Source organism: Panthera pardus, unplaced genomic scaffold, assembly GCF_024362965.1.
Source record: "Panthera pardus isolate Hobbes unplaced genomic scaffold, ASM2436296v1 HiC_scaffold_25, whole genome shotgun sequence".
In the NCBI taxonomy this organism is placed as follows: Eukaryota; Metazoa; Chordata; class Mammalia; order Carnivora; family Felidae; genus Panthera; species Panthera pardus.
In genome coordinates this window covers 18,110,584-18,138,560 of record NW_026526821.1, presented here as the reverse complement: position 1 = coordinate 18,138,560, position 27,977 = coordinate 18,110,584, and the positions used below count along the sequence as shown (strand labels likewise).

Below are 27,977 nucleotides of genomic sequence, written 5' to 3'. Positions count from 1 at the left end.
ATCTTTTGTAAAGATTCTGATTGATCTTGACAGTAATAACTGACGAAAAGCAAAAATAAACAATACTACCACCCTCCCACACACTCATCCTGGACTGCCCTTCCCCAGGTGCTACAAAGCATTTTAACTAGAGTTAAAATACTAAGACCACGATCTTCCTTTAACGTAGGGTCTCTTATTTCCTTTGCTGAGCTTTCTAATGATCTCTAGGTCTCCAAACACTGTAAGGTAAGGTACAAAGTAGGTACTCAGTAAGTGTTTCTGGCCAAATGAAGTGGAAGCTTCAGGAGTCCACTCCATGCAGCCAAACATCTCACAGGAGATAAGTGGGGACCCAGGGAGGGAGCAATCTTGTCCAAGACCACCCAGCATGTCAGAAATAGACTGAAAACCAGGTCTTGACTCTTAGTCAAGGGAATTTTTCTCTGGTACCATCTGAAAATTGCTTGCTTGGTTGGGGAGGGCTCTCATACCAAACACAGAAAATACTGTTTTTTGGGTTCCAAACAGAATTCTAAGTAGAAAAATAAAAATAAGCTCAAAGGGAAACACTGCATTAATAGTCTCTCCTACATGAGTTTTATTCCTGCTAGAAAATCTTTCAAGTCTGAACCCACATGGGTTACTGGTATCTTTGGGCCACCCTCCGGAAATGGCCTGTTTTCTCCTCGATTTAACCCATGAGGAGTGGAGTGATATGAGCAGGTGGAATCCAAGTCTTCCTATTTTGGTCATTATGAGTTCCCACAGTTGGAGAACAGCCATGGTTTTCCCTTTCATGCCCTGGGGCATCTGCTAACTCCCCAGGCCCCTACCCAGAATCTCTCTTCTCACTCATAAACTATTGAGGAGGTAGACCAGATCTCTCAGGAATCACCTGCAGTGGGATGCTCTGTGACTAACCTCATCAACCGAGGAGAGAAAAGTTGTGAAGGTCTATTCTGCCTCTGTTCAGGTGGCTCCGAGCAGACAAGAGGGCACTGGAGCATCCTGAAGCATCCATCTTTATGGTTATGCCCCATCCGAAGGCTGCCTGCCAGTGTCACCCACAGACGACTAGCAGACACATGACAACACTGGCTTCACCCCACAGACGCCATGCACACAGCGTGTCTGTCCAGAGCTGGAGAATGAACAAATGTTTGCTCTTCATTAGGTTATATCCTATTCCTCACAGCTGTTCCTTGTTGCCTTAAATAGTCTTCATGGGGCTATAATAACCAGATAACCTTCTGGTTACCCTACTGGGCTCATCATTCATTACGATGACAGACTGGCTGGATTGAACTGGGATTAATAGGCTTCCCTTCTCCCCATGACAAAGTCACCCCTTCCTGTTGTTCCTCATCTTCCTCGAGCCTGCTGCTCTTCTGACCACGATGATGTCTGGGCTTTAGGCAACTCTTCTCTCCAGCCAACATCTCTTAGCATTTGTTAGTGTGCTAAGACTTTTGTTTTGTAGCTGGGGAGGGTAGGAGAATCTGGGCTGGGAAAACAGGACAGGAAAGAGGGAAGAAGACTCTGCAGTCCAAGATCATGAGCAGAAGCCCCTTAGTTTCAACATGGCTGTGCTCTATCACCACTGTGAGTGGCTATCACATGCCCCATGGCATCAGATGTGACCAGCAGCAAGGAGAGTAGTGAGGTGATAGGTCTGGGGGCACAGGCAGGGCACGCTCTGGGGACTCCAAGGAGTCTCCTTAGGCCAGCATCCCTCAACCTTGAAAGTAATTATAGTTATCCGGACAGCTTAGAAAATATAGATCTCTGGATCCCACCTCTAGGAATTCTAATTAATCTGAAGGACAACCTAGGCATTGGCATTTTTAAAACTTCCTTAGGTAATTCTAATGTGTGGCCAAGACTGAAAACCTCCAAACTTCCTATTTGTATGGCAGGTGAGGTTAATTAGCCTTAGGTCTCCTTGAGTTCCTAGGAACCCAGGGCCCCTGGTCAACCACAGTTGCTGGGACTTGACATGTAACTATGGGGGTGGCAGCCCCAGAAAGGGGTCTAGCTGGACTATCAGTCCGGGACAATCAGTTCCTCCTTAGGCTCACAAAACATGCGGGACATAAGCATTGTTTGGATCACTCTGACCAACCCCTTTTTTCCTTTATTGCATAAATATGGAAATGGAGGCCCAGAACAGGAGAATGACCTGCCCAAGGTCACCCAGATACTTAATTAAAGAGATAGGACTTGAATCCAGGCATTTTGACTATTAACTCAGAACGACTCATATATGACTTCAAGTCATTGAACTTAAAATACATATTGAGAGACTCACGTTTACATGCCAAAGAGCACGAACTGATTCTATGTCTCTACAGGAGAGAACATGTGTGGGCTTGTCTGGGCTCTGGGCCCAGTCTCCTGGTTTGAGCAATTCCATCTTTTCCTTCAATTACTGTCCCAGCCGCCTACCTGCCTCTGGTCTCCCTGCTCTGATCAATGCCAGACAGTTACATCTAGAATGTGAATTCAACTTTAAAAAATGCTGCTCCGTTCCATGGCTCTGCATGACCTCTAGAATTGAATCCAAACTCCTTACTTAGCCTGAAAAATATCCCCTTGCTTCACCACCCCAGCCCACTCCTACTGATAGTTCCAGCCCTATCTCCCTCCATGCTTTGTATGCCAAACATAGTTTTTGTACCAAACTGCTTCTGGTTCTCATAATTCAACCTGCTATGCATACCTCCATGCCACAGACTCTTCTAGTCCCTCTGCCCAGAACAGCCTTCCCTGCTTTCGAATTTGGTGATTCGTATTTCTCAAGCTTTGGTTTAGGCTTTATGTGTTCCAGAAAGCCAACGGCCATCCATCCCCAGGCTAGGTTTCATGCACACCACCCACAAGGGTTCCCACAGCACTCTATTGTGACATTTTCTCAAGATACTGAAGTGATCAGTTCATATGTCTGTGTCTAAGAATAGGCTCTAAGTTCTCCCAGAAGGCAAGGGCTCTGTCTCCTCTCAGTTCCTAGAGCCTAGTACAACATCTGGCCTATGGAGAGTCCTCAGACATCTTTAAATTGACATTCCACAAGGCTCATCCTTGGTTATCATCTCTGTCAATCAATGCTCACTTGCTTCGTGACCTCGAAGCAAGGGCTTGTGGCTTTAATATCATCTATATGACAGTAACTCCCAAAGTTTTCTCCTTAGCTCAGGCTTCTTTTCCAAATTCCAGACTCGTATGTCCAATTACCTACTTTCCATCTTCACTAACATGTCTAATGGACACCTCAAACTCAGTTCAAAATTGAACTCCCGATTGTTCCATTGGCCCCAAGTCTGTTCTCCCTGCAGCTTCCCTATATCTGGTAGTGGCAACTCCATCCTCCCAGTGGTTCAAGTAATAGCCCCGGAGTCACCCTTGAATCCTCTCTCTCTCTTTCACACACCATGCTAATGCATTAGGAAACCCTGTTGGTTCTGTCTGGAAGCTATGTTCAGAATCCAACCATTTCTCACCACCTCCACTGCCACGCCTTGGTGGTGTCACCATTGCCTCTTGCCTGGGTTACTGCCATGGCTTCTTAACTGGTCTCCCTGCTTTGACTCTTGCCTACTTATGTCTCTTCTCAACACAGTAGCTGGAATGAGCATTTCAAAGTAATGTGAAATAGTTATTTGTTTTCTCAAACCTCTGCAGTGGCTTTCCATTTCATACAGAGTAAAAGCCAAAGTCCTTAAAATGGCTTATGAGGCACTACATGGTCAGATTCCCCCTTTATTTCTCCAATGTCGTCTTTTATTACTTTTACTCCTTGTTCACTCTACTCATACCACCCTTGGCCTCCTCGTACTCCCTTGATTTGGACCTTTCTGCCTCTAGATTTCTTCCACCATGTATCTGCTCAAAACTTTTCGTTTAATTAAGGACTACCTTTGTACCCTATTTAATACTGGAACCCTGTTTACTCTACGTCCCTGGAATATACTATCTCCCTGCCTTGCTCTATCCTTTCTTTTTCCATGGTACTTGTGGCAGTGTGTATCATCCAAAGATTGTATTGTCCAGTATTTCCTGTTCTGCATTCTCTTGTAGAATCTTGCAATTGCCCCTCCATCTATCAAGAGAGGGAGTTTAATTCCCCTTCCCTAGAATATAGGCAGTTATTACTTACTTATAACCAATACAATGAGGTAGTAGCGATGCTGTGTGATGCCCGAGTCTAGGTCACAAAGGATGATGTACTTTCTACTGTTAGCCAAGAGGCTCACCTTTGGACCGATGAGCTACTATGCATGACGTCCAGCATCGTCAGGCTCCCGTGCTGTGAGGAAGTCCAGGCCACCTGAAGAGGCCGTGTGTAGGTGTTCCAGATGACAATCCTAGCTGAGACCCCAGGGGACAGCCTGCAGCAATCACTAGATATGAAAGTGAAGACACTTTCTGATGATTACAGCCCCAGTCTTAGAGGCTTCCACGTCAAGGTTTCCACACATCAAGGAGCAGAGGCAGACTCTGTTGTGCTATGTCCAAATTTCTGACCCACAGAATCAATGAGCACAGTAAATTGGTTGTTTCACGTCACTAAGATTTGGGATAGTGTGTAGCACAGCAAATAGTATGTTTCACTGTTGAACATATTATTTACTAACATATTAAGTGAATTGTTGTGAAATGACTTGTCTTTTTTGTCTGAATTCTCAATTATAATTATTTTTGTTTTATAGTTACACTATTCACAAGCCATTTCCCCTTATTTGTGAGGCATCAAGAAAGGTGAAACTAGCCTTTCACATCAATATGCATTTGTAAGACATTTCTCTGTCCTCTTGTTGAAAAACTAGAGAATATTACTGAAGTGTCAAAGGTACACACACTTCATCTGTTCCAACATTAGCTCAGGTCTAGATTGAAGAGCAGTAAATGTCTTCTCCAAGGCTTTTAATAAAATAACTTGTTTTTAAGTCTGTAATTGATTTCTTGTTTCTCTTGCTAGAACACAAGTTTCAGGAGGGAATGAATCTTTGTCCAATTTGTTCAACTCTGTATCCAAATATGTATGTAGAACGCTCCTTGGGAATGGTAAATACTCAGTGAATATTTATTGAACAAATTTATGTGACTGTACAGCTGAACTGAATTTTAGAAGACACAGTTTGCTATAGCTGAGAGGTCCCTTATATGTCAACTTGTCAAACCCACCCATTTGTATGAAAAAGGCTGAGCAGGAGTCATAGGCCAGAAAGAGCACAAAACATGTTGGTTTGAGAGTAGGAGTGGAGGCTCAGGATCCTTGTGATTACAACAGGGCATGGTCTTCAAGCAAACCTGTGGCTCGTAGGTCCACTATGTAGATTCCAGACATCATGGGCACTTTGATGATCAAAGCCATATCCACCTAATGTCTAGAAAAGGGGACTGGCAGATTGTGGGAAGATTCCCATTAAATAAGGCTGCTTCCCACTTAACCTCCTGCTAATCAGAAAATGTGTTAACTGGAAGCTAAACATTCAAGTTAACTGGTTAATATAATTTGAACGAAGTGAAGGCAGGACTAGTCCACTAAGTGATATTTCTGTTTGGGGTCTAAATGGTGGAGCAAAATGTATTGTTATATTATAAAAACACATCATTTCCACTCCAGAAAGTTTGGGAAATGTAAAAAGGCAGAAAAATAAATTAAAAAAAATCAATCCAAATCATACCACACAGGGATGTACCTTCCAAAAAGATATTACCCTGGAAGGAAATGCACTAAAGTAGTCAAATGTATTTGTTTTTTTGTTTTCAAATTTTAGACCTCAGTTTCTTAGAACAGTGTTTCTCAGTCTTTGACTATTTCTTCCCCTTTCTGATAAGTCCCCAGTCTCCCTTCATGCTATTGGAACCTTAAATGAAATAGTATGACTAATGACTTATAAACCATCATGACATTGAATATGTCTTTACCAACAGCACACTATCTCCTGTCATTCACTCACCAAAGATATGTACACAGGTGTGTATAAGCACATACCCATGTACGCCTCCACACTTTCCGGGACTGGGACCATTCAACAAACCTCCTAGGAAGTAAGGCCCAGGGATGAGCAGTGATGAGACCATTTCCTCCAAATATTACCCCGATTTCCTCCCCAAATTTGTGGATTGAGGATATGAAAAAATGCTATTTTACTGGGATCATATTTGAAATTAAGCACAAGTTCTCCTGAGCTGGTAATTACTCACATCCATGGACATAAACGTTTTTGTTCTCATAAATGTGTCAAACATGCCCCTTGCCACCGTGTTTTATACTCTCGTAAAATTTTAGGACCAGAGAGGTCCTTAGACATCACCTTATCCAAACTCTCCATTCAACTAATAAAGAATTTAAAACTCAGGTAGCAAAATGGTATGTTAATATCACACAGTTTATTGTACTGGAATCTGGCTGTCTGGACTCAGCAGCCCGCCCCTCCCTCCAAGTTTAGCACAATTTCATGAGCTCACATAGCTTCTGAAATACTGCTTTGTAAGCTCTTTCTCAGAATATAGTCTGAGAGATAAACTTAGTCTGCACTATCAAGAATTCCAAATATGTAGAGTCTTAGTCAATGTGTTTGCACTGCATACAGTGTTACCGACCCTGGCATATTTGGGGAACATGGTGCATGTGAAAAAAAGAAACCTACAAAAACTAGTACACATAACTCAGAGCCTGGCACACAGTAGATGCTCGAAAGATATTCTGGGAAGGAAGAAGGAGAGGGGGAGGGAGAGAGAGAGGAAAGGAAAAGTAAAGAAAGAAATGTTGTTTTCAAAGCTGGCTGCACAAGGAGGCTTGCAAAATTCTTCCTGGGGAGTGAGGTGGTGCTCTTTAGTTCAGGAAAATATCTTAATGAATTTTTCCTTCTATTTTATTTTCTTCTTTGTAAAAGATGAGGCCTGAGGGGCAAGGTCTGAAGCAAAAGAAGGGAGACGGAGAAAGCTAAACTGTTTTGCATAAACAAATGAGTGTGGGGGGAGCGTGGGAATTCTTTTCCTGGATGCTGGGAAAAATTGAAAAAAAAAAAGGAAAAATTTGAGGATACTACAAAGAACTTTGGGGACAGAGTGGACAGAGACCTGTCAGGAGGCCGGAACCTCAGAAGGACTTTTATTCGGGCACTTCCTGTACTTTGCTGCAATCCTTCTGTTATTCCCCAAACCTCAGTAACAGCCACTACTCACAAGTCCTCTGCACTGGAGTTGCCTTGGGGAGGGAGAGAAGGGATGTCCAAAGCTAGGGTGAGGAGAAGGTACAAAGAGAGAGAAGGAGATACCAGAGGTGAAAGTGACTCAGGCGGTGGGTGTTGAGAACACAGCAGAAGCAAGGTAATGGGCCCAGAGGGGACTACGAGCAAGCAAGTCTCCCGGAAATCACTGGCAGGGGAGACTGGCTGGCTTTTTTTTTTTTTTTTTTTACAACAGGTGGGATATGGGACTTGATCCTTTCCATCTTCCTATTGAAGGAAGGCAGGAATCGAAACTGATTCAGTAGGTCTGAGTGGGGACTGGGATGGTGCCTTTCCAACACACTCCCAAGCGATGCTGTTGTTGCTGGCCTGGGGACCATCCTTTGAGTCGCAAGGATTCAGCACCCATGAAGCCTCTGTGCCCATCAGGAAGTTTCTCCACAGGGTGGTCTCTTACCTCATATTCCTCCTTGAACCCATAGCCCTGGCCTCTCTTCATCTGGGTGATGTGCTGCAGTAGGTCCGCCACCCGGATGGCAGGCTGGAACTGGTCCCGGGGATAGCTCATCTCCACAGGGTCGCAGGCCCGGTAGGGGTGAGTCTGGATCGTGAGGGTGGGCTGGGACAGCTCCCCACGGCTGCCATCTGCTTCAAAGAGAAGGGGGCAAAGCACATATCACCTATGAGAGTTCTGTCCTCTGTCCTCTCCACCACCCCCCAGGGCAGGGGAACTAACTCAAGACTCAAGTGATCAGGAAGCTGAGGACACTGCTTCCCTCGCATGGCTCTGGTGGCAGATTTAAAAATTAAAACAACAAACGAACCAATGAACACAATAACCCTGGGTTTGTTTCTATTTCAAGGGTGCTTATCGATGGAGCAGTGACCAAGTTCCAGGTTGGCTGCCATCCTCTGCCTGTCTCAGTCCTTCCTCCAGGCTTGAGAGGGTGGTCTTGGCCAATTAGGGCCAATCTCAGAGCCAGTGAGAAGCCAGACAGCAGTTTAGGAAATAGGATGCCTGGAAATCATCTCTGGTGCCTGCTTGCAAGTGAGGAGAGCCCAGGTCTCTGGAGACCAGAGCCATGTGTCTGCTCCTGCTCCGTCTGCCTACATCCTTGGGAGGAACTGAAGCCAGTCTTGGACTCTGACCCCTTCAGCTGCTCTCTCCAGCTCTGGGCTCTGCAACGTGCTTGGCTTCTGTCTACTATCTAGTTTCCCCACCAGTTCACACTCTTGATCCAGGAGTGTCGCTGAACCTCTTCCTTCAGTCTTGCCAGCTACTTCTCCCAGGCCTGGGTCCTATGCCCCATCTCCTTTATCGAATCTCTCCTTGATATAAGATCTGTACTCTCCTTGATAATAATCTCTATACCCACTGAGTCACGCTAACTGCCCTCTGCTGGCTCACCGCCAACCCCCCCGCCCGCCCCCCCCCCCACCCCCGGAAACTGATGCATGCTGAGGGGAGATTTGAATTCCTCTGTTCCCCTCTGGCCAGGACAGCCACATGCTTGCCCTACGGACTCCCTGCCAAGCATACATTGTTGATCTTTCAGGGCCAGTTCACAACCATCTAGGCTTGGTTTCCTCAACCTCCTCCCAAAGTCATGGACTGTCTATGCCCCAGAGCCTCCAGCTGTGGCATGTATGAGATCAGAACTGCCATAGATGATGATCCTGGTGTTTTCAGGCACATTAAGGTACCCACACAGACCCCATTAAGCCTATGCCACAGTCACTCCCAGGGAGGCTTCAGTGTATATTCCTGACTTTCTGCAACTTGTCTTTTCAAAATCCGTGTTCCCTGTTAGCTTGTTTGTCGCTCATGTCATAATAATCTCTCAGACATTGCTTCTGTATGTGGAAGTGGAATCTCCTATGTGACAGCAAGAGCTAAACTGTTCCTAGTAAGGAAGGATTGCCAACAAAAAGACCTAGAGCGTACAGGCTTATGTACAAGGAAGAAGGGCCTACGTGAGATGTTAGCACAGCTTTCTGGACTGCACAGAAGAAAAATCCTGCTTCCTTTCCCTCCTGGGACTGTAGGTAACATGTAGTACATCTTCAATGGCATTGATTAAATGGAGAGCTTTGCAAATGTGGGGGCTGCTTTCACTCTCCAGCACACCCTTGTGATCAGGAGGCCAATTTACTGAGAATTCACTGTCAATGTGCCAGGGACTGTGGTAGGCATTGGCAATGCACACAACACAGACCGCACCCTCCAGACTTGACAGTCCAGTATGGCAGACAGACAAGAAGAACCACCTGAAGCACAAGGACAGAAGCCGGGGAAGGGAACCACATTGAGGGAAGAGAAGGAGGCCGAGAAGGAGCGGAGGAGATGGGTGGGCACGTGATGGGGGCAAAGCTCTCAGAGATGGTGTGAGGCAGGTCAAGAAGGCTGTGAACGTGTGAGAATCTCCCAGCCAGAGGGAAGCTGTTGAAGGGTTTTAAGAATTCCTTTCTTTAAGGACACACTAGTTCTTGCTGGTGCCCCAGCTGTCACAGATAGGAGGTACCCTTCCGGCGAGTATCACTCCTGTGACCCTATGGTGGGGTTGGGAATGGAGAAGAGGCATTTCTGTTTACTTCTCTGGATGCTGCACTTCATGATGCCCAGGAGAGCATGGGCCAGAGTCAGCGCCTGGAGCCCTGTGAGTGTCTCCCACCTAAACCGCCATCACACATGGGGACAGGTGTCTTCAGAGATCCATGGTCTTTCAAAGGACCTGGGGCACGGACTGCCTGGAAGACGGACTGCCTGGCAGAGACAGGCTTCTTAGGAATGGGCACCTGGCAAATTTTGTGAGATGCCAAATGTTCCCCAAGCCAATATGGATATTTTCCCTAAACACAGTGCTAGACAGATTGTAAACTTGGTGTCAGCAAAACCAACACTGGAATGGAAAGTAAATGCATTTGAAATTTAACAACTTTGTATTGCTGTAACATTCGTAATAATGTCAACGCTGGTGCTAATGATGCTGTAAAGGCTCAGAACCAAGGGGCTTTCAAGGTTTATTAATTCAACTAGTTGGACTCCCTTCTCCAATGTATCTTACCTCACCTATTTCCTTATTAACCTCCGATAATGCAGAAGTGATGCCTTTTATCACAGCCCATTTCACCAGACGCACTATACTTAATTTTCCATCATTAGGTTTAATGAAAACCCAATTTCACAACTCACTTCTCTCAGGAACCTACAAGTAATGCTACGTTTTTATCAGCCCCAATTAAAAAGCGTTATGATGTTCCTATTCGAGTGGGAGCCTTAAAACTAACGTGCGATTCTGCGGCTAATTCAACAAGGGCACTGGAATTCACATGCTGCTCATAAAATGTAACTCAAACCAGCTGGCCCTGGGAGAGAACGCTGCTCATTTTTCTCCTCACCAGACCCTTGATTTTCATGCGATTTTGAATTCTCCTTAATGGGTTTTGCATGTTTATTTATCACATGATAATATTTTGGATTTCTTTTGCACTTTTTCTATAGCTGTTGCCTAAGCCTGTGAGTTCCCCTGCAACAACTTCTGTGGTTGCCTGTCAGGGGCTTTTGGGTGATGCATAGGAGATCCTGGGTCACCACAGTCCCTCTATTTCCTCTGTCCCTCTACTGGTTCTCCTTCCTTCTGGCCTTGACTTTTCTATTTTTTTATCCCCCTTATAGATCTCCCTGTAGCTCCAGACACATATTTCCAATTACTTGGTAGGAATTGCCACTCCGACTGGTTAACAAATATTTACTGAGTACCTATATTGTATAAAGCTTGGTGTTAGATACCACATACATACAGGAGGGTGGAGGAAAGTATGTTCAGAGGGAGATAAGCATGCCACAGCCCTTGCAAGAAAGAAAAAGAGATAAGGTGTGTATAAACAAGTCTGACAAAGGTGGGAAGGGACAGGTGCCTGGGAGATGGGAGGGGGATGTGCTGTGGAGCTGGGCACTCCAGAAATGTTTTTCAAGCTACAGACACTCACACCCCACCTCTGTGGTTTTTTGCTATAAGTATGTACAGCCTATATCGGCTCTGATAGAACCTCCCATGATGATGGAAATGGTCTATATCTGTGCTGTGCAATATGGCAGTCACTAACCACGTGTGGCTCGTGAGCATGTGAAATGCGGCTAATGTGACCGAGGAACTGAAGTTTAAGTTCTGTTTAATTTTAATTAATTTCAGTTTAAATATCCACATGGTGGCTTGTGGCTACTATATTGGGCAGCACAGATCTAGAGAAAAAGAATAACAGAAATGGAGAATACTTGAGTTACATAATAGGGCAAAGAGGTCCAAGGAAATGTAATGCAAGCCACATAAGTAATTTAAAGTTTTCTTGTAGCAACATTAAATACGGCAAAGTGAATTAAGTTAAATTATTTTAAAAAATAAATTTTATTTGACTCAATTCACAAAATAATATTTCAACAGTCAGTATAAAATCATTAATGATATATTTTACACTCTTTATTTGTACTAGGGCTTTGAAATCCAATGTACAAAATTTTTCACTTGCTTCAGTGTAAGCTTAAAATTTCTTTCAATGTTTATTTTTGAGAGAGACACAGAGTGAGAGTGGGGAAGAAGCAGAGAGAGAAGGAGGCACAGAATCCAAAGCAGGCTCCAGGCTCTGAGCTGTCAGCACATAGCCTGATGTGGGGCTCAAATTCATGAACCATGAGATCATGACCTGAGCCAAAGCCGGACACTTAACTGACGGAGCCACCCAGGTGCCCCGCTTCAGTGTAGTCTTATTTCAGTTCAGACTAGCCATATTTCCAGGGCTCAACAGCATAGGTGATTAGTGGGCAATGCAGGTGTACAGGCTTACCCAGAGCCAAGTCAAGTTCTAAAGAGAGCTGATTTAGAGTTATAGTGAACTTCAGAGACAACTCATCTAGTGTAAGACAGCTCTAGCCCATGGATGCAACATGCCCATTTACTTTTAATGCTCACTACAACATTTATATAACTTTTTAAGAAATGGCCTGACCGTGTCCCATGAGAAGAGCAGGACCCTGAGAAATGCTGTGAGTCTGGGTCCCAGAATCAGAGAGAATGGGGTTCGTATTTTTAATCACCCAGTTATGGGCTCGATGATCTTGGCCAAGCGACTACAGTTTCAGAGCTCAGTATCTTCATCTACAATACAGGGAAGACAGGTGTTGTGAGGATTCGATGAAATAATGCCTGCAGGTGCCTGGTTTCGGGTGAGCAGGGAAGAAACCATTGCTGTTCTGATGTTGTACAAGATGTGTTTGGCACATGAGAATCACAGACTGGCGAGAGCATCTGGGGAGTCTTTTAGGGCTTCTCTCTTCTTTCCTTCAGGACACACTCCATGGCCATCTAAATATTTTACTCTATTCCTGCTGTTACTGTCCTAGTTTGAGTCCCCATGACAAGACTATTCCATCAGGTTCCCCAGGGGTCTTTCTGCCTTCACAGTTCTTTTTACACAGCTTTGATCAAGTCATTCTTCTGAGCAAAAGCCTCCACAGAGTCAAGACACAATTTCTTAACTAGCCAACCAAATTCCTATAGTTTCTATTTCTTATTTCATCTAAAATAATTCCTCTCAATCTGTGTACCCTTTAGGGCAGGAGAGCACAAAGAGTGGATGGGTAAGTATCTGGAGACTGCTTGCTGAGAGGGGAGAGTCTGGGACCGGAGAGAAGGTTTGAGGTGGGGATGAGGCTGGCTCACCTGCTCAGAGTGGAGACATGATTAGAACAAACACAGCGGGGGTGCTGTGGCAACAGCAGGTGTCAGGGTCAGAGTACAGAACCTGAAGACAAAATCTGGCTTCAAATACGAACCTCACAACTTTCTAGCTATGGGACTTCAGACAGATTACTAAGATCTTTATTTGTAATTGGCATCAGAGATGGCGATGACCATTATCATCATGGAAGAAGGTCGTTGTAACCTTAAATGGGATCCATTGGAAGACGTCTCAAGGTGACCCCTGGCTGCTAGCAGGCGCTGCCTGATCCCCACCATTGCTACCAAATATCAGTAAAGCCTCAAGAAAATAAACTTATAATAGCATTAAAATGTAAGTCGGTGAACTAACCTAGCATCGGAATTTGGGAGGAATACCCATTAATTATGTCAGTATCACACTACATATGTGTATGAAGATGGAGACTTCATTTTGTCACAGTTTTTAAAAAAATCTCTAAAATTGTATAAAATCACCTTTCACCTGATTCAACATAGGGCAATTTTCCCTCTCGGGTTGAAAAGGATTGCAATTTCTTTGGTGAAGCATAGATGAAGTAGTTGGCTTGGGTTCGGGAGCCATGTTGTAAGAAAATTGTGTTCCACATTTCCAAATTCTGGACTTCAGCTAGTATAAGTGTACTGACTTGCACTTCTTGAGACACAGTAGATTCACGCCCCCCCCCCCATCTCATATCCACTCGGGATATACTGTCTCTCAATGTAACGGCAGGTGAAATAACCTTCTCTCTCTCTTTTTCTTTGCATTCAGTACCCAATACTTCCTGGCCCTGGCATATGGCAACCATTACCCTGCTTTCTGTTGCAGTAGTTGCTTTCTCTGGAATGTCATATATATGCAATCATACTGCATACAGTGTTTTGTGGCTGGGTTTTTACAAAAATGTTTATTTACTTTTGAGAGAGAGAGAGAGAGAGAGAGAGAGAGAGACAGAGAGAGAGAGAGAGAGAGAGACAGAGAGAGAGAGAGAGAGAACACTAGCAAGGGAGGAGCAGAGAGAGAGAGGGAGAGACAGAATCCAAAGACAGGCTCCAGGCTCTGAGCTGTCAGCACAGAGCCCAACGTGGGGCTCGAACTCATGAACTGTGAGATCATGACCTGAGCGGAAGTTGGATGCCCAACCCAGTGAGCCACCCAGGTGCTCCTATGTTTTCACTTAGCACGATGCTTTTGAGGTTCTTCCATGTTGTTGCTTATAGCTAGTTTGTTCCCATTGGCACACATCCTCGCCAGCTCTTGTTTCACGGTTCTATTAATTTTAGGTAAGTTTTATTAATTTTAGGCATTCTAGTGGTTGTACAGTAGGATCTCACTGTAATTTTAATTTGTATATTCTTATGTACCTATATGACATTTGTTTTCCTTCTCTGGGTGAGGTGTCTGTTCAAATATTCGGCCCATTTTTTAGAGGGTTATCTTATTATTGACTTGTAATCTGGATATAAGCCTTTTATCATATGTATGTTTTGGAAATACTTACTCCCAGTCTGAGGCTTACCCTTTTATTTTCTTAATAGTATCTTTTGAGAAGCAGAAGTTTTAATTTTGATCAGGTTGAATTTATCAATTATCTTCCTTTATGGTTGGTTATTTTGTCTTGTGCAAGAAATCTCTAATTCAAGGCCACAAATATTGTCTATGTTTTCTTCTCCTTCTCCTTCTGAAGTCTGGCCAAATGGCGTAGGGTTGAACTTGTAACACTAGTAGTAAGTACAATGCCACCCTGCTGCTCCACACTTTACAGAGCTGAAATGGGCATTGTATAACTGGCAACTGACACTGAGATTCTTTGTTACTTCAAGTAACACTAGCCTGAAGGATAGAAAAAAAAAATGCTTCACCTTCTTATTTTCTTCTCTGGGCTCTGATAATCAAAGATTAAGCGACCAAATATGGGAGGCTGGGTATTTCCAAGCCCTTTCTCCCCCTCAATTGCTTTCACTGGGGTTTCTGACATGGCAAAGGCAAAAGAAGGTAGACAAAGACCTTTATACCCTAGGAAGCAGATTCAGTATTAGGAAAAAAAAAAGGGGGGGGGGGGACCAGAGTAGTCATGGGGAAGGTGACTTCTGGATTGACTTACTCCCTCTGATAAAGAGATCAATCCTCCTCTTTGTGGGCAGAACATAAATTCTTCCCTCCATAGCACTCAGATCAGATGGAGGGATGGTATCAGACACTCTGCAGAGGGATGGGGGCTGTCAACATCCCTTCCTCCTTCCGCTTAAGCCACAAGAAAAGGGTTCCTGCCAGTTGGGCAGTAAGGACAACAGTGAGAATCTTCCTGCTCTGTTCACAGCAAACACCAGTCCTGGAGAAATTTTCTCCTCCTTTTTTATAGTAAGTAAACAGAAACAAAACAACATGGTCTTAGAAAAATCTACCATATTAAAAACAAGGAAAATGATACTCTGAAGGCAGAGAAAAATATAATTTTCAAAAGTAAAAAAGCAGCCAGTGTTGACTTTTTACCCAACCATCATCCCCTACTTTTATCCTTTCTGGCAGAGCCCTCAAATTAGTTTAGGTGCCCACACATTTTCCTCGTGACTCAGGTAGATGACCCTATTCCTAGATATAGGGTCAAATTGGGATTTCCTTAAGCCAATCAGGAGCTCTTATCTTCTTTGCCAATTTTTCAAAAGTTTTTAGTGAGATAGGAGGGGGTTTCTGGGAAAGATTTCTCTACCTCTAAGAAGGTTGTTCCGGGGGCCTCTCCCTCCCATTGGGCATTACACCATTTGTGGGTTTGACGCTTGGAGCTGCTAAAGCAATCCTGTACCCATGAGGAGAACCAAGCAGAAGGCAATGCCAACATGAGCTGGTAAAGTGAAGAGCTTACCAGAATTTGGGTCCTTGATGATACTTCAACCAACCCTGGGACCTGCCCTAAACTCTGGACTTCCAGTTCTGTGAGCTGACATGTTAATATACTGTTTAAGCCAGTTTGATTTCTTTTTTTCTCCTGTTACTGGCATGTTAACCTAAACAACGGGAAATGGAAACGAATTCTAGATTGCATGTATTTTCTTGGGAACAAAATTCAAGAAAACACGGAAGAATAAAGGAAGTGAAAGATTACTGAGAACAGAATTTTTCAAATTGTGGGTCAAGAAGCAAATGGCAAGGGACGCCTGGGTGGCTCAGTCAGTTAAGTGTCTGACTTCTGCTCAGGTCGTGATCTCATGGTTTGTGAGTTGGAGCCCTGTGTCAGGCTCTGTGCTGGCAGCTCAGAGCCTGGAGCCTGCTTTGGATTCTGTCTCTCTGTCTCTCTCTTTCTCTGCCCCACTCTTTCTTGTGCTCTGTCTCTCAGAAATGAATAAACATTAAAAAAAAATAACAAATGGAAAAAACTTCGCTGGGTGAGGAAAAGGGAGATTGTAAGGAAACCCAAATGCAACAGTAGTATTAACGTGGACACTGGAGTCTGGAATGTGAATAAGCAACAGGCAGAAACTTGAGGACAACTAACCTGCAGGGGACCCTAGGTCCTCTGTCCCTACCCGCTCATGTGTGCTCATGAGTTCGTGTGCTCAGACACCAGAAAGACATTTTCAGAGAACAGAAAACAGACACAGAAAAGACATAGTGGTGTTACTAAAGAAGAGAATAAATGACACAGATGCAATAATAAAGGATATCTGTAAAAACAGCTCTTTCGCAGAAGAAAAACTGCAACCTTCAAAAGCAAAAAGTTCTCTGTGTACAACTTTTTTTAAAAAATATTTTTTGTGTGTTCTTTTTTGTATGTGTCTTGAGTGCACATGGAACATTCTCCAAGATAGATCATATACTGGGTCACAAAACAGCCCTTCATTAAGTTTACAAGAATTGAAATTATACCATGCATACTTTCAGACCACAATGCTACGAAGCTTAAAATCAACCACAGGAAAAAGTCTGGAAAACCTCCAAAAGCATGCAGGTTAAAGAACACCCTACTAAAGAATGAGTGGGTCAACCAGGCAATTAGAGAAGAAATTAAAAATATATGGAAACAAACAAAAATGAAAATACAACAATCCAAACGCTTTGGGATGCAGCGAAGACAGTCCTGAGAGGAAAATACATTGCAATCCAGGCCTATCTCAAGAAACAAGAAAAATCCCAAATACAAAATCTAACAGCACACCTAAAGGAAATACAAGCAGAACAGCAAAGGCAGCCTAAACCCAGCAGAAGAAGAGAAATCATAAAGATCAGAGCAGAAATAAACAATATAGAATCTAAAAAAACTGTAGAACAGAGCAACGAAACCAAGAGTTGGTTTTTTGAAAAAATAAGCAAAATTGACAAACCTCTAGCCAGGCTTCTCAAAAAGAAAAGGGAGATGACCCAAATAGATAAAATCATGAATGAAAATGGAATTATTACAACCAATCCCTCAGAGATACAAACAATTATCAGGGAATACTATGAAAAATTATATGCCAACAAATTGGACAACCTGGAAGAAATGGACAAATTCCTAAACACCCACACTCTTCCAAAACTCAATCAGGAGGAAATAGAAAGCTTGAACAGACCCATAACCAGCAAAGAAATTGAATCGGTTATCAAAAATCTCCCAACAAATAAGAGTCCAGGACCAGATGGCTTCCCAGGGGAGTTCTACCAGACGTTTAAAGTAGAGATAATACCTATCCTTCTCAAGCTATTCCAAGAAATAGAAAGGGAAGGAAAACTTCCAGACTCATTCTATGAAGCCAGTATTACTTTGATTCCTAAACCAGACAGAGACCCAGTAAAAAAAGAGAACTACAGGCCAATATCCCTGATGAATATGGATGCAAAAATTCTCAATAAGATACTAGCAAATCGAATTCAACAGCATATAAAAAGAATTATTCACCATGATCAAGTGGGATTCATTCCTGGGATGCAGGGCTGGTTCAACATTCGCAAATCAATCAACGTGATACATCACATTAATAAAAGAAAAGATAAGAACCATATGATCCTGTCAATAGATGCAGAAAAGGCCTTTTACAAAATCCAGCACCCTTTCTTAATAAAAACCTGGAGAAAGTCGGGATAGAAGGAACATACTTAAACATCATAAAAGCCATTTATGAAAAGCCCACAGATAACATCATCCTCAATGGGGAAAAACTGAGAGCTTTTTCCCCGAGATCAGGAACACGACAGGGATGCCCACTCTCACCGCTGTTGTTTAACATAGTGTTGGAAGTTCTAGCATCAGCAATCAGACAACAAAAGGAAATCAAAGGCATCCAAATTGGCAAAGATGAAGTCAAGCTTTCACTTTTTGCGGATGACATGATACTATACATGGAAAATCCGATAGACTCCACCAAAAGTCTGCTAGAACTGATACATGAATTCAGCAAAGTTGCAGGATACAAAATCAATGTACAGAAATCAGTTGCATTTTTATACAGTAACAATGAAGCAACAGAAAGACAAATAAAGAAACTGATCCCATTCACAATTGCACCAAGAAGCATAAAACACCTAGGAATAAACCCAACCAAAGATGTAACAGATCTGTATGCTGAAAACTATAGAAAGCTTATGAAGGTAATTGAAGAAAATATAAAGAAATGGAAAGACATTCCCTGCTCATGGATTGGAAGAATAAATATTGTCAAAATGTCAATACTACCCAAAGCTATCTACACATTCAATGCAATCCCGATCAAAATTGCACCAGCATTCTTCTCGAAACTAGAATAAGCAATCCTAAAATTCATGTGGAACCACAAAAGGCCCTGGATAGCCAAAGTAATTTTGAAGAAGAAGACCAAAGCAGGAGGCATCACAATCCCAGACTTTAGCCTCTACTACAAAGCTGTAATCATCAAGACAGCATGGTATTGGCACAAAAACAGACACATAGACCAATGGAATAGAATAGAAACCCCAGAACTAGACCCACAAACGTATGGCCAACTAATCTTTGACAAAGCAGGAAAGAACATCCAATGGAAAAAAGACAGTCTCTTTAACAAATGGTGCTGGGAGAACTGGACAGCAACATGCAGAAGGTTGAAACTAGACCACTTTCTCACACCATTCACAAAAATAAACTCAAAATGGATAAAGGACCTGAATGTGAGACAGGAAACCATCAAAACCCTAGAGGAGAAAGCAGGAAAAGACCTCTCTGACCTCAGCCGTAGCAATCTCTTACTCGACACATCCCCAAAGGCAAGGGAACTAAAATAAAAAATGAATTACTGGGACCCTATGAAGATAAAAAGCTTCTGCACAGCAAAGGAAACAACCAACAAAACTAAAAGGCAACCAACGGAATGGGAAAAGATATTTGCAAATGACATATCGGACAAAGGGCTAGTATCCAAAATCTATAAAGAGCTCACCAAACTCCACACCTGAAAAACAAATAATCCAGTGAAGAAATGGGCAGAAAACATGAATAGACACTTCGCTAAAGAAGACATCCAGATGGCCAACAGGCACATGAAAAGATGCTCAACGTCGCTCCTTATCAGGGAAATACAAATCAAAACCACACTCAGATATCACCTCACGCCAGTCAGAGTGGCCAAAATGAACAAATCAGGAGACTACAGATGTTGGAGAGGATGTAGAGAAATGGGAACCCTCTTGCACTGTTGGTGGGAATGCAAACTGGTGCAGCCGCTCTGGAAAACAGTGTGGAGGTTCCTCAGAAAATTAAAAATAGACCTACCCTATGACCCAGCAATAGCACTGCTAGGAATTTACCCAAGGGATACAGGAGTACTGATGCATAGGGGCACTTGTACCCCAATGTTTATAGCAGCACTCTCAACAATAGCCAAATTATGGAAAGAGCCTAAATGTCCATCAACTGATGAATGGATAAAGAAATTGTGGTTTATATACACAATGGAGTACTACATGGCAATGAGAAAGAATGAAATATGGCCCTTTGTAGCAACGTGGATGGAACTGGAGAGTGTGATGCTAAGTGAAATAAGCCATACAGAGAAAGACAGATACCATATGATTTCACTCTGATGTGGATCCTGAGAAACTTAACAGAAACCCATGGGGGAGGGGAAGCAAAAAAAAAAAAAGAGGTTAGAGTGGGAGAGAGCCAAAGTATAAGAGACTCTTAAAAACAGAACAAACTGAGGGTTGATGGGGGGTGGGAGGGAGGGGAGGGTGGGTGGTGGGTATTGAGGAGGGCACGTTTTGGGATGAGCACTGGGTGTTGTATGGGAACCAATTTGACAATAAATTTCATATATTAAAAAAAATAATAAAAAATATTTTTTGAGTGTTCTTTTTGTATGTGTGTGTTTTTTTTTTTAATTTAAATTCCAGTTAGTTAACATCCAGTGTAGTGTTGGTTTCAGGAGTAGAACCCAGTGAGACATCACTTACATATACATCCAGTGCTCATCGCAACAAGTGCCCTCCTTAATGCCTGTCACCCATTTAGCCCATCCCCCATCTGCCTCCCCTCTAGCAATCCTCAGTTTGTCCTCTGTATTTAAGAGTCTCTTATGGTTTGCTTCCCTCTCTGATTTTATCTTATTTTTCTTTCCCTTCCCCTATGTTTAAAACATTTTTAAAATGTTTATTTATTTATTTTGAGAAAGAGAGAGAGAGAGAGCAGGGAAGGGGGAGAGGGAGAGGGAGAGGGAGAGGGAGAGGGAGAGACAGAGGGAGAGACAGAGGGAGAGACAGAGAGAATGAGAATGAGAATCCCAAGAGGTTCCAAACTGTCAGGACAAAGCCCAATGTGTGGCTCAATCCCACGAACTGTGAGATCATGACCTGAGCTAAAACCAAGAGTCAGACGCTTAACCAACTGAGCCACCCAGGTGCCCTTCTCTGTGTACAACTTAAAGACAGAATAAGTCTCCAGATATAACTGCTTAAATACTATTAAATACTATTGATGAAAAAGCACTTAGATAAACATGTAGGCTGGAATAAATGGTTATCTATAAAGGAAGAGCAACAACGCTAACTCTATTTTCCCTTGCCCAAATTTAAATGCCAGAAAGTGATGGAAGAAAGTTTTTGAGGGAAGAAGGCTGTGACCCCAAAATTATACAATGATGTAAGTTGTTTTTTCACTTGTGAGGTTCCAGGAAGATATTACCTGCTATACAAAGACTCAGAAATTATACTGGCTCTGATTCTTTTCCAGAGGCTTGGGGAGGTAGGGAAATAAGGGAAAAAATAAAAAGTAAAAACCCCAGGACGCTGGAGGAAATCATGTTATAAAAGAATTGATTTGTTCAACACCAAAGTCAGTTAAACATAGGTAGGAGAATAAAAATCAAAACAAACATGAATAAAAAAGAAAAGAAAATGTATGTAAAAATATCTAAAATAACAATTCTTGGCTAAAATCTGAAATTTTACCAACAAAAAGATGTGGATGACTGATGCATCACCAGAAATAAAAGCATATCAACTCCTTCATCCTTCATAAATGGATAGTCAATCTATAGTATTTCAATCTTGATCTTAGTTCAAGGATCTAATTTCAAGCATGGGTGTGCATATCTAAGTGTGTGTGTGTGTGTGTGTGTGTGTGTGTGTGAGCGCTTGTGAGCTGAAGGTATCAATTAGTAGAATAAAAACAAGGGTGGATAACTTTCAAATAGAAGCAAAAACAGAACAAAAGAAACCCTGGACTTCTACCACACGTGGGTCTGGGGTCCAGAGCTACTTGTGTGATGAAATGCAAACATAGAGAGCAACATACAAAACCCTCTGTCCTGACAGGCAAATGGGACACCACCCTATGGAGGTATTTTCATAATCCAAGACACGTGAATTCCCCCAGAACAAAACTACTTCCACTAATGATAAATTCATAGTGGAAAACAAAACATAAAGAAAGACAAGCCGTGTGAAGAAGCTTATTCCTGTGAGGGAGAGTCGGCAGACGTGGTACACAGAGAAATGTGCCTCCCAAGAATTGAAAAGAATAAAACAATCAAAGGGGCCATAAAATAAATACATGCAGATTGATTAAAGAGAAAATGGCGGGGGGGGGTGGATTATGAACCACGACAATAATGCAGCACATCATGGAAAAAGGATGAGTCAATTTGAGAAGTACAAACTTCAAGAGATGAAAAATATAGTCGTTTGAAGTAGAAAATAAGTAAATAAATGTAAGAACAGATGTTAATGGAGCACAATAGAAGTTAAAGATAAACAGAGATGCTGAAGAAAAGCAAAAGCTGGCTGTTTCCTCTGAAAACACCAATAAATCTGACAAACTTCTGCCAAAAATGATGAAGAAAAAAAGACACAAATAAGCGACTTCACAACTGTTAGAAATTGGCAGGATGCTATTATCACATACTCGATTATTGGCGAGTGAGTAGATGCCTGGGAAAACCATGAAGGACATCTGAAGACGGTGATGGATGTGACCAGAACCAGAAGTTCTACCTCAGCCCATCACCAGAGCACCAGCTCTTTTTAAACAAGAAGTTTTATTTTGAGATGATTATAGATTCACGTGCAGCCATGAGAAATAATGCAGAGAGGTCCCTCATACCCTTCACGTGGTTTTCCCCAATGTTAGCATCTTGCGTAACCACAGCACAACATCACAATCAGGAAAATGACAAAGACACATTCCACTGACTGCATTCAGATTCTTCCAGGTTTACATGCACTTTTGTGTGTGTGTGTGTGTGTGTGTGTGTGTGTGTGTGTGTGCGCGCGCGTGTGTGTGTATTCGTGTGGGGGTGTGCTCATGTGTTTAGTTTCATACAACTGTATCACATATTCCTGTGGCCACTACCACAGCCAAAAGGCAGAAGCAGTTCCGGCATAAGGATCCTTCACGCAAGAGAACACTAGCCTTTGAGTTGCTCTCTTGTCTCTAAGCTGAGAGCTGGTTATTGGACCCTGGGTGACTATAGCAATAATGAAAAGAAATGCCTCTCCGTGAAACCGTAAGTCTGGAAGAGCCCCACCAGCTGGAGCCTCATCTTTCCTGATGCTCCTATGTTCCAGGGGCCGACAGGGCTGCCACAATGGCTGTGCATTCCATACACTGCTCAATGTTAAAGTGTTATTCATGTGATAGCCTTGCTCTTGTGACCCATGTCCTGTTAATTAAAAGCCACCAGTATTTTCCTGTTCAAATGACTAGTGGCTGGGGTCATTACGTTCATTTTTTTGTAAAACATACAGTGGAAAGTTTCACCTATGGGGTCTAGAGGGGAGGGAATGAGTGAATTCTTAGTCTGTGGCCTTGGTGTCCACACTGAGCCAGAGTTAGGAAGGGAGACCTCTGTTCAGAGTTTGCTGTGGGTCAGAGGATTGGATCCATGACGAGTTTTGTGCATGTACATGTGTGTGTGCATGTGCGAGCATGGCCTGGAAAGCCCATGGGTTTTCCCTCACCTTTTCTCTAATCAGAGCAAGATGCTTTTATATCTGTTTCATAAAACAGACTTCTGGGTATGACTGTTTCTGAAAAAAGGATTTTGCTATTTAAAAAAAAACTTTTAAAATCATTTTTTTTTGGTCACAATTTCAAGAAGATCTGTGGGAGAACAAGACAGCTAATGTGCTGATACCAGTATTCTACCACATAGGTTTTATAAACCGAATTCAATAGAAATAAAAATGCAGATCGTTGGGTGTTGCCAGAGCAACATACCTACAGCAACAACAGGGTGCTTGGGGTCCTGTGTATTTAGTGATCAAACTAGGAAGTAAGGGGGTGTATGCGGGATCCTGGAAACATACTGTTGAAGCACAAAGGAGAAGGGATACAATTCTGGACTTTCAAAATGCTTTAGCTCCTGCAGACACAAGTCCTTTCCTGCAATATCTAAGTCTAATGCTTAATTATTCCATACCCACCATTTATTTGTACTTTCAGAGACACTGATGTTTCAAGGTTAATGGACTACCTGAACTTTGACTTACAGAAAAATACCCCATAAATAGACACTGAGATATGTATCTAAACAAATTTGTAAACTCATGACAAAGTGTGATAGAAAAACTGGCTGGGAAGAAATGGATTTCTAGGGAGTGTATTACTTATAAGATGAGAATGAAGTCTATAAAAGTAAGAGGAAACTTTGAGGTCACTTAATGTTAGGAAGATTAATATTATTGTGAAGTTCTTTAATACTATCAGCAAAAGATCAGTATATGGCTATGCATGTTAATGTGAACAGAATATTCAAAAGAACTTCAAAGAACATATTTGGTCAGTTACTTGAAGTAGAAATAATAAAGACTAGTGAACTGTGTAGTTTTGATATTCTTCCAAACATAAAAAAGAGTGACATTGGGGTGGCTTTGGGGAGGAGTTTGAATAGAGGGAAACACTGAGATTGTATGAGGAAGGATGTAAGACAGACATAGAGGGATTGGTTGAGCTGCAAGCATGAGAAAATTCAGGTGGCTCTTACACGTCAGTTCTGTGTTTGGCAGAGCGACAACCAGAATAAATAAAAATAAATAAAACCACCTATTGGTAGAGTCATGTTGGATCACCTGCCCCCATCCCAAAACCGTCGCTTAAAGAAAAATCTGGGCTACAGATGATGAGCTTGTCCTCAAAGTACACACAAGTTGGTTGGGATTGCTGGCACAGTCTTCTACCCTGAACATTCTGGAGTGGACGAGGAATCTAATATAATGAGGGAAGAATGATTCCAATTAGAAAGGCTGAGAAACTCCCATCACTCCCTGAAGACACAGAAGTGGTGAAAAGTGTACAGGCTTTGAACGTTAATACACCTGAGGGAGAACCGTGATACCACCGCTCACTGGCTGTGTGACTTTGGGCAAGCTACTTAACCTCTTTGAACCATAGTTTCCACAAAAGATTTCTGGATGCTATCACTGAAAAATGAAGACAGAAAGGGAAAACCAAACACTGTGATTTTCAATTGTTAGAAGTGCAACAAACTGAGGTCAGTCCAATATAAGAAGGGACGGACATAGCCTGGACCCTCATATACGCTACCCCTCTCTCTTTTTCCATAAGAGCTGGAACAGTGTCTTCACATCTCCCTGAATCCCTTCTTGTTTCTCCATGTTCTGTTCTCTACAATGAGGCATGATAATTTTTCAGAAGTCCAAAGCTGAGCATGTCACCTCCCTGCTGAAGCCATTTATTGGCTGCTCACTGCCCTTTAGCTACATTCCTGATCATTAATATGGTTTCAAGGTTCTGGTCTAGCGTCTGCCTCATCTAGTGTCTGTCTGTCCTGTGCTTACTAGGCTGAAGCCACGCAAGTTCTTATCCACCTGAGAAACTGTACATGATGTGTTATTCTCCTGGAATGGTTAACCTTCCTGAACCTTCCAAGGCCACGTGGATTCCTATTCATCCTTCAGAACTCAGCTCAAAAGCCACTACCTCTTCTGAAATAGACAAACAGATCCATGGTAGGAAAAAACAGCAGAACTGTGGTCACCTATTAGGTGGAGTGGGGGCAGGGTTTGATTGGGCATGGGCATGAGAGGTCTTCCTGGCTTGCCTGTATATTGTTAGGGGCTTGGGTTGTACAAGTGTATGCAACCGTTGAACACATGGAATCAAAAGCTTAAGATCCATGCTTTTCTTTGTAAATTTTACCTCAAAAGAAAAAACAGAACATTGAGCTTGCATTATTGATATGCAAGTGCAGTATTTGGGGGAAGGGAAATATATTAATGTCTGAAATTCCCTTTGCAATGCACAAAATACCAAGATGGATTGAGGGATGGATTGATGGGAAATAGGTGATCAAATAAGTGCGGTAAAATGTTAATAGTAGAATTTAGGTGATGAATAGTGGATGGGTGTTTATTAAAAAATCTATTAACTTTTATGAATATTTGAAGATATCAAGGAAAACATTCCTATCTGCCCCTATCCCCATCTGAGAGTATCATGTTAGAGCCTAACAATATCATCTTCGTGAATCACAATGTATCTTCCTGGACATAGATGTCATCTCCATGAATCACAATAGTGGTTGAACAATTAATAGTTAAGTTATTTAATGTCTAGTGTCCTTCTCTAAACTGTAGGCTCCATGAAGGCAGGTGCCATATCTCTCTTGTTTACCAATACATCTCTAGGATCTAGTGGTTGTTCGGTAAATACTTATTTGGTAAGTACACCTGCCCCTCTGAAACCCATCTGCCATCTTGCTGATAGACATGATACCTGTTTTCAAGGTTCATCTCTCATACCCTTTTATTTCTATGGTGAGAGTAGCAAGATCTTTATTTCCTGCCTCAGTTCCATTAGCCTTGATGGGTGTAGGGAGCAAGAAGCCACATTTACTCCAAATGCGTTTCTTCCCCAGATGGGCCTGTGGTGATTTTAGTTATCACCAGATGCATTGTGCTTCTCTCATACTGAAGGTTGTCAGCTTAGGCTGGACATGAGACATTATCAGTGTCTCTAGGGTTGTGCTCATACTAAAAATGGCCAGCCCAGCATTTGTTACGTATGTATCGCTACACTCCAAGACCCCCATCCTCACAGGAAGATGTGTGATGAGAGGAAAAAACCTTAAATAATGCTCGACACTGAAAACATGGCTTATCTTATTTTCTCCCTCTCATTCATCAAAATCGTAATAAGACAAAGGTATGCAAAACAATTGCAAAGTAATACTTAGCTAAACTAGAAAAACTCAATTTTGACAGATTTTACAATTTTCAGCCTGACAGGTGACTTTGTATTTCATTGATGTGTAAGAAACAGAAAATGAAATGGCTAAACTTGTCTCAGAGATGAAATTTAAATGTGCAACAGCTGTTTGAAATGAGTTTACCATTGTACTGAGTGGATAACAGTCTGGTTTCCCCATTTCAAACTATGCCCTGGATACGTAAGCAGTTTGTGGATATAATAAACCACTAAGACAACAGAGCATTAACAGAATGGGAATAACACAGTTTTGGAGTTACAAGACCTGAGTTTTCATCCTGGTTTTGCCACTAAATTGTCTTGCACAACTATTTTCACCTTTGTGTATCTTAACCTTAAAGTTACAGAGTTGGATTAGACCAGTGCTTCTCAAACTTTAATGCACATCATTTGGAAATAGTTTAAAATGCAGATTCTGGCTCAGTGGGTCTGGAATGTGGCCCAAGAGTGCATTTGTAATGAGATCTCAGATGATACTGATACTCCTGGTGCATGGACCTGTACTTTGAATAGCAATGGATTAGATGATCTCTCCGAGGCAATTTTGAGTTAAATACAATTTGTACATTAACAATCCTAGAGTCGCTCATAAGTGAAGCAAACACTGTCCTTTCTACTCTTAGTGAATGAATGAGGTACTACAGCTTAGTACTGTTCAAAACCAACCAAGGAAAAAATTTCAAACACCCAAAGCTGATGACCTTTGTTTTGGGAAGAACACATGCCTAATAGTTCTCTTGTTAGAGCTAACAAAGCAATGTGTACCAAATATGTGAAGTAAACAATGCATAAGTAGCATGTGAACTAATAAAGCACATCACGGTTTAGCCTAGCAGCCCTAGCCTACAGCCCTGCTGTATTACACAAGTTGATCCATGAAATGGCAACCTTCTTTATTTGATATAGTGGATCCCTATCCTGGTACTGTACAAGAGTCAGTCAGTGAACATATGAAATATAAATCCCTTAGCTTCACATTCTGCACCTAATAATTCAATAGCTTTAGTTTGGGCCAGTCATGTTGAGGAACTACAGTTATAACCATACAATGAGGGAGCAGGGCAGTGATTGGGGGCCAGAAAGGGAAATTTTGACTCAATTCCTGACAGAAACATGGCAAAGAAGAGTAGTTCCACAAGCAAGCTTTTCCAGAATCCCAATGACATCTCCAGGTAATGGAGATGTGCAGGTCACAAGGGAACCACTGTTCTAGAGAAGCAGCCTCTTAACAGAAAAAAAACTTTAAGGACCCCTGAAACTTGCAATGAGGTGTCTTCACTGTAGTTCATGTTCTTTTTTTGTCTACAGCAATGCATCAGAAGAGCTGAGGTTAAATGCTGGCTTTACTACTGATTAACCAAAAGGCTTTTGGTAAATTATTGTAACATTGCACATGCTAAACCATGTAGTAGCAT

The 27,977-nt window shown here is 42.3% G+C and overlaps 1 protein-coding gene across 17 annotated transcripts in view; it reads right to left on the bottom strand.

Moving 5' to 3' along the window:
- Nucleotides 1-27,977, bottom strand: part of PTPRT (protein tyrosine phosphatase receptor type T) — a 1,067,285-nt gene that overhangs the window by 87,744 nt on the left and 951,564 nt on the right. For 13 of the 17 annotated variants that reach the window (XM_019458468.2, XM_019458472.2, XM_053890232.1 and 10 more), the window contains one exon: nucleotides 7,636-7,826. In XM_019458468.2, coding sequence (XP_019314013.2) covers nucleotides 7,636-7,826 — 191 coding nt within the window. The remainder of the gene's footprint in view (nucleotides 1-7,635; nucleotides 7,827-27,977) is intronic. The other 4 variants (XM_053890233.1, XM_053890237.1, XM_053890236.1 and 1 more) reach the window with 1 other exon arrangement.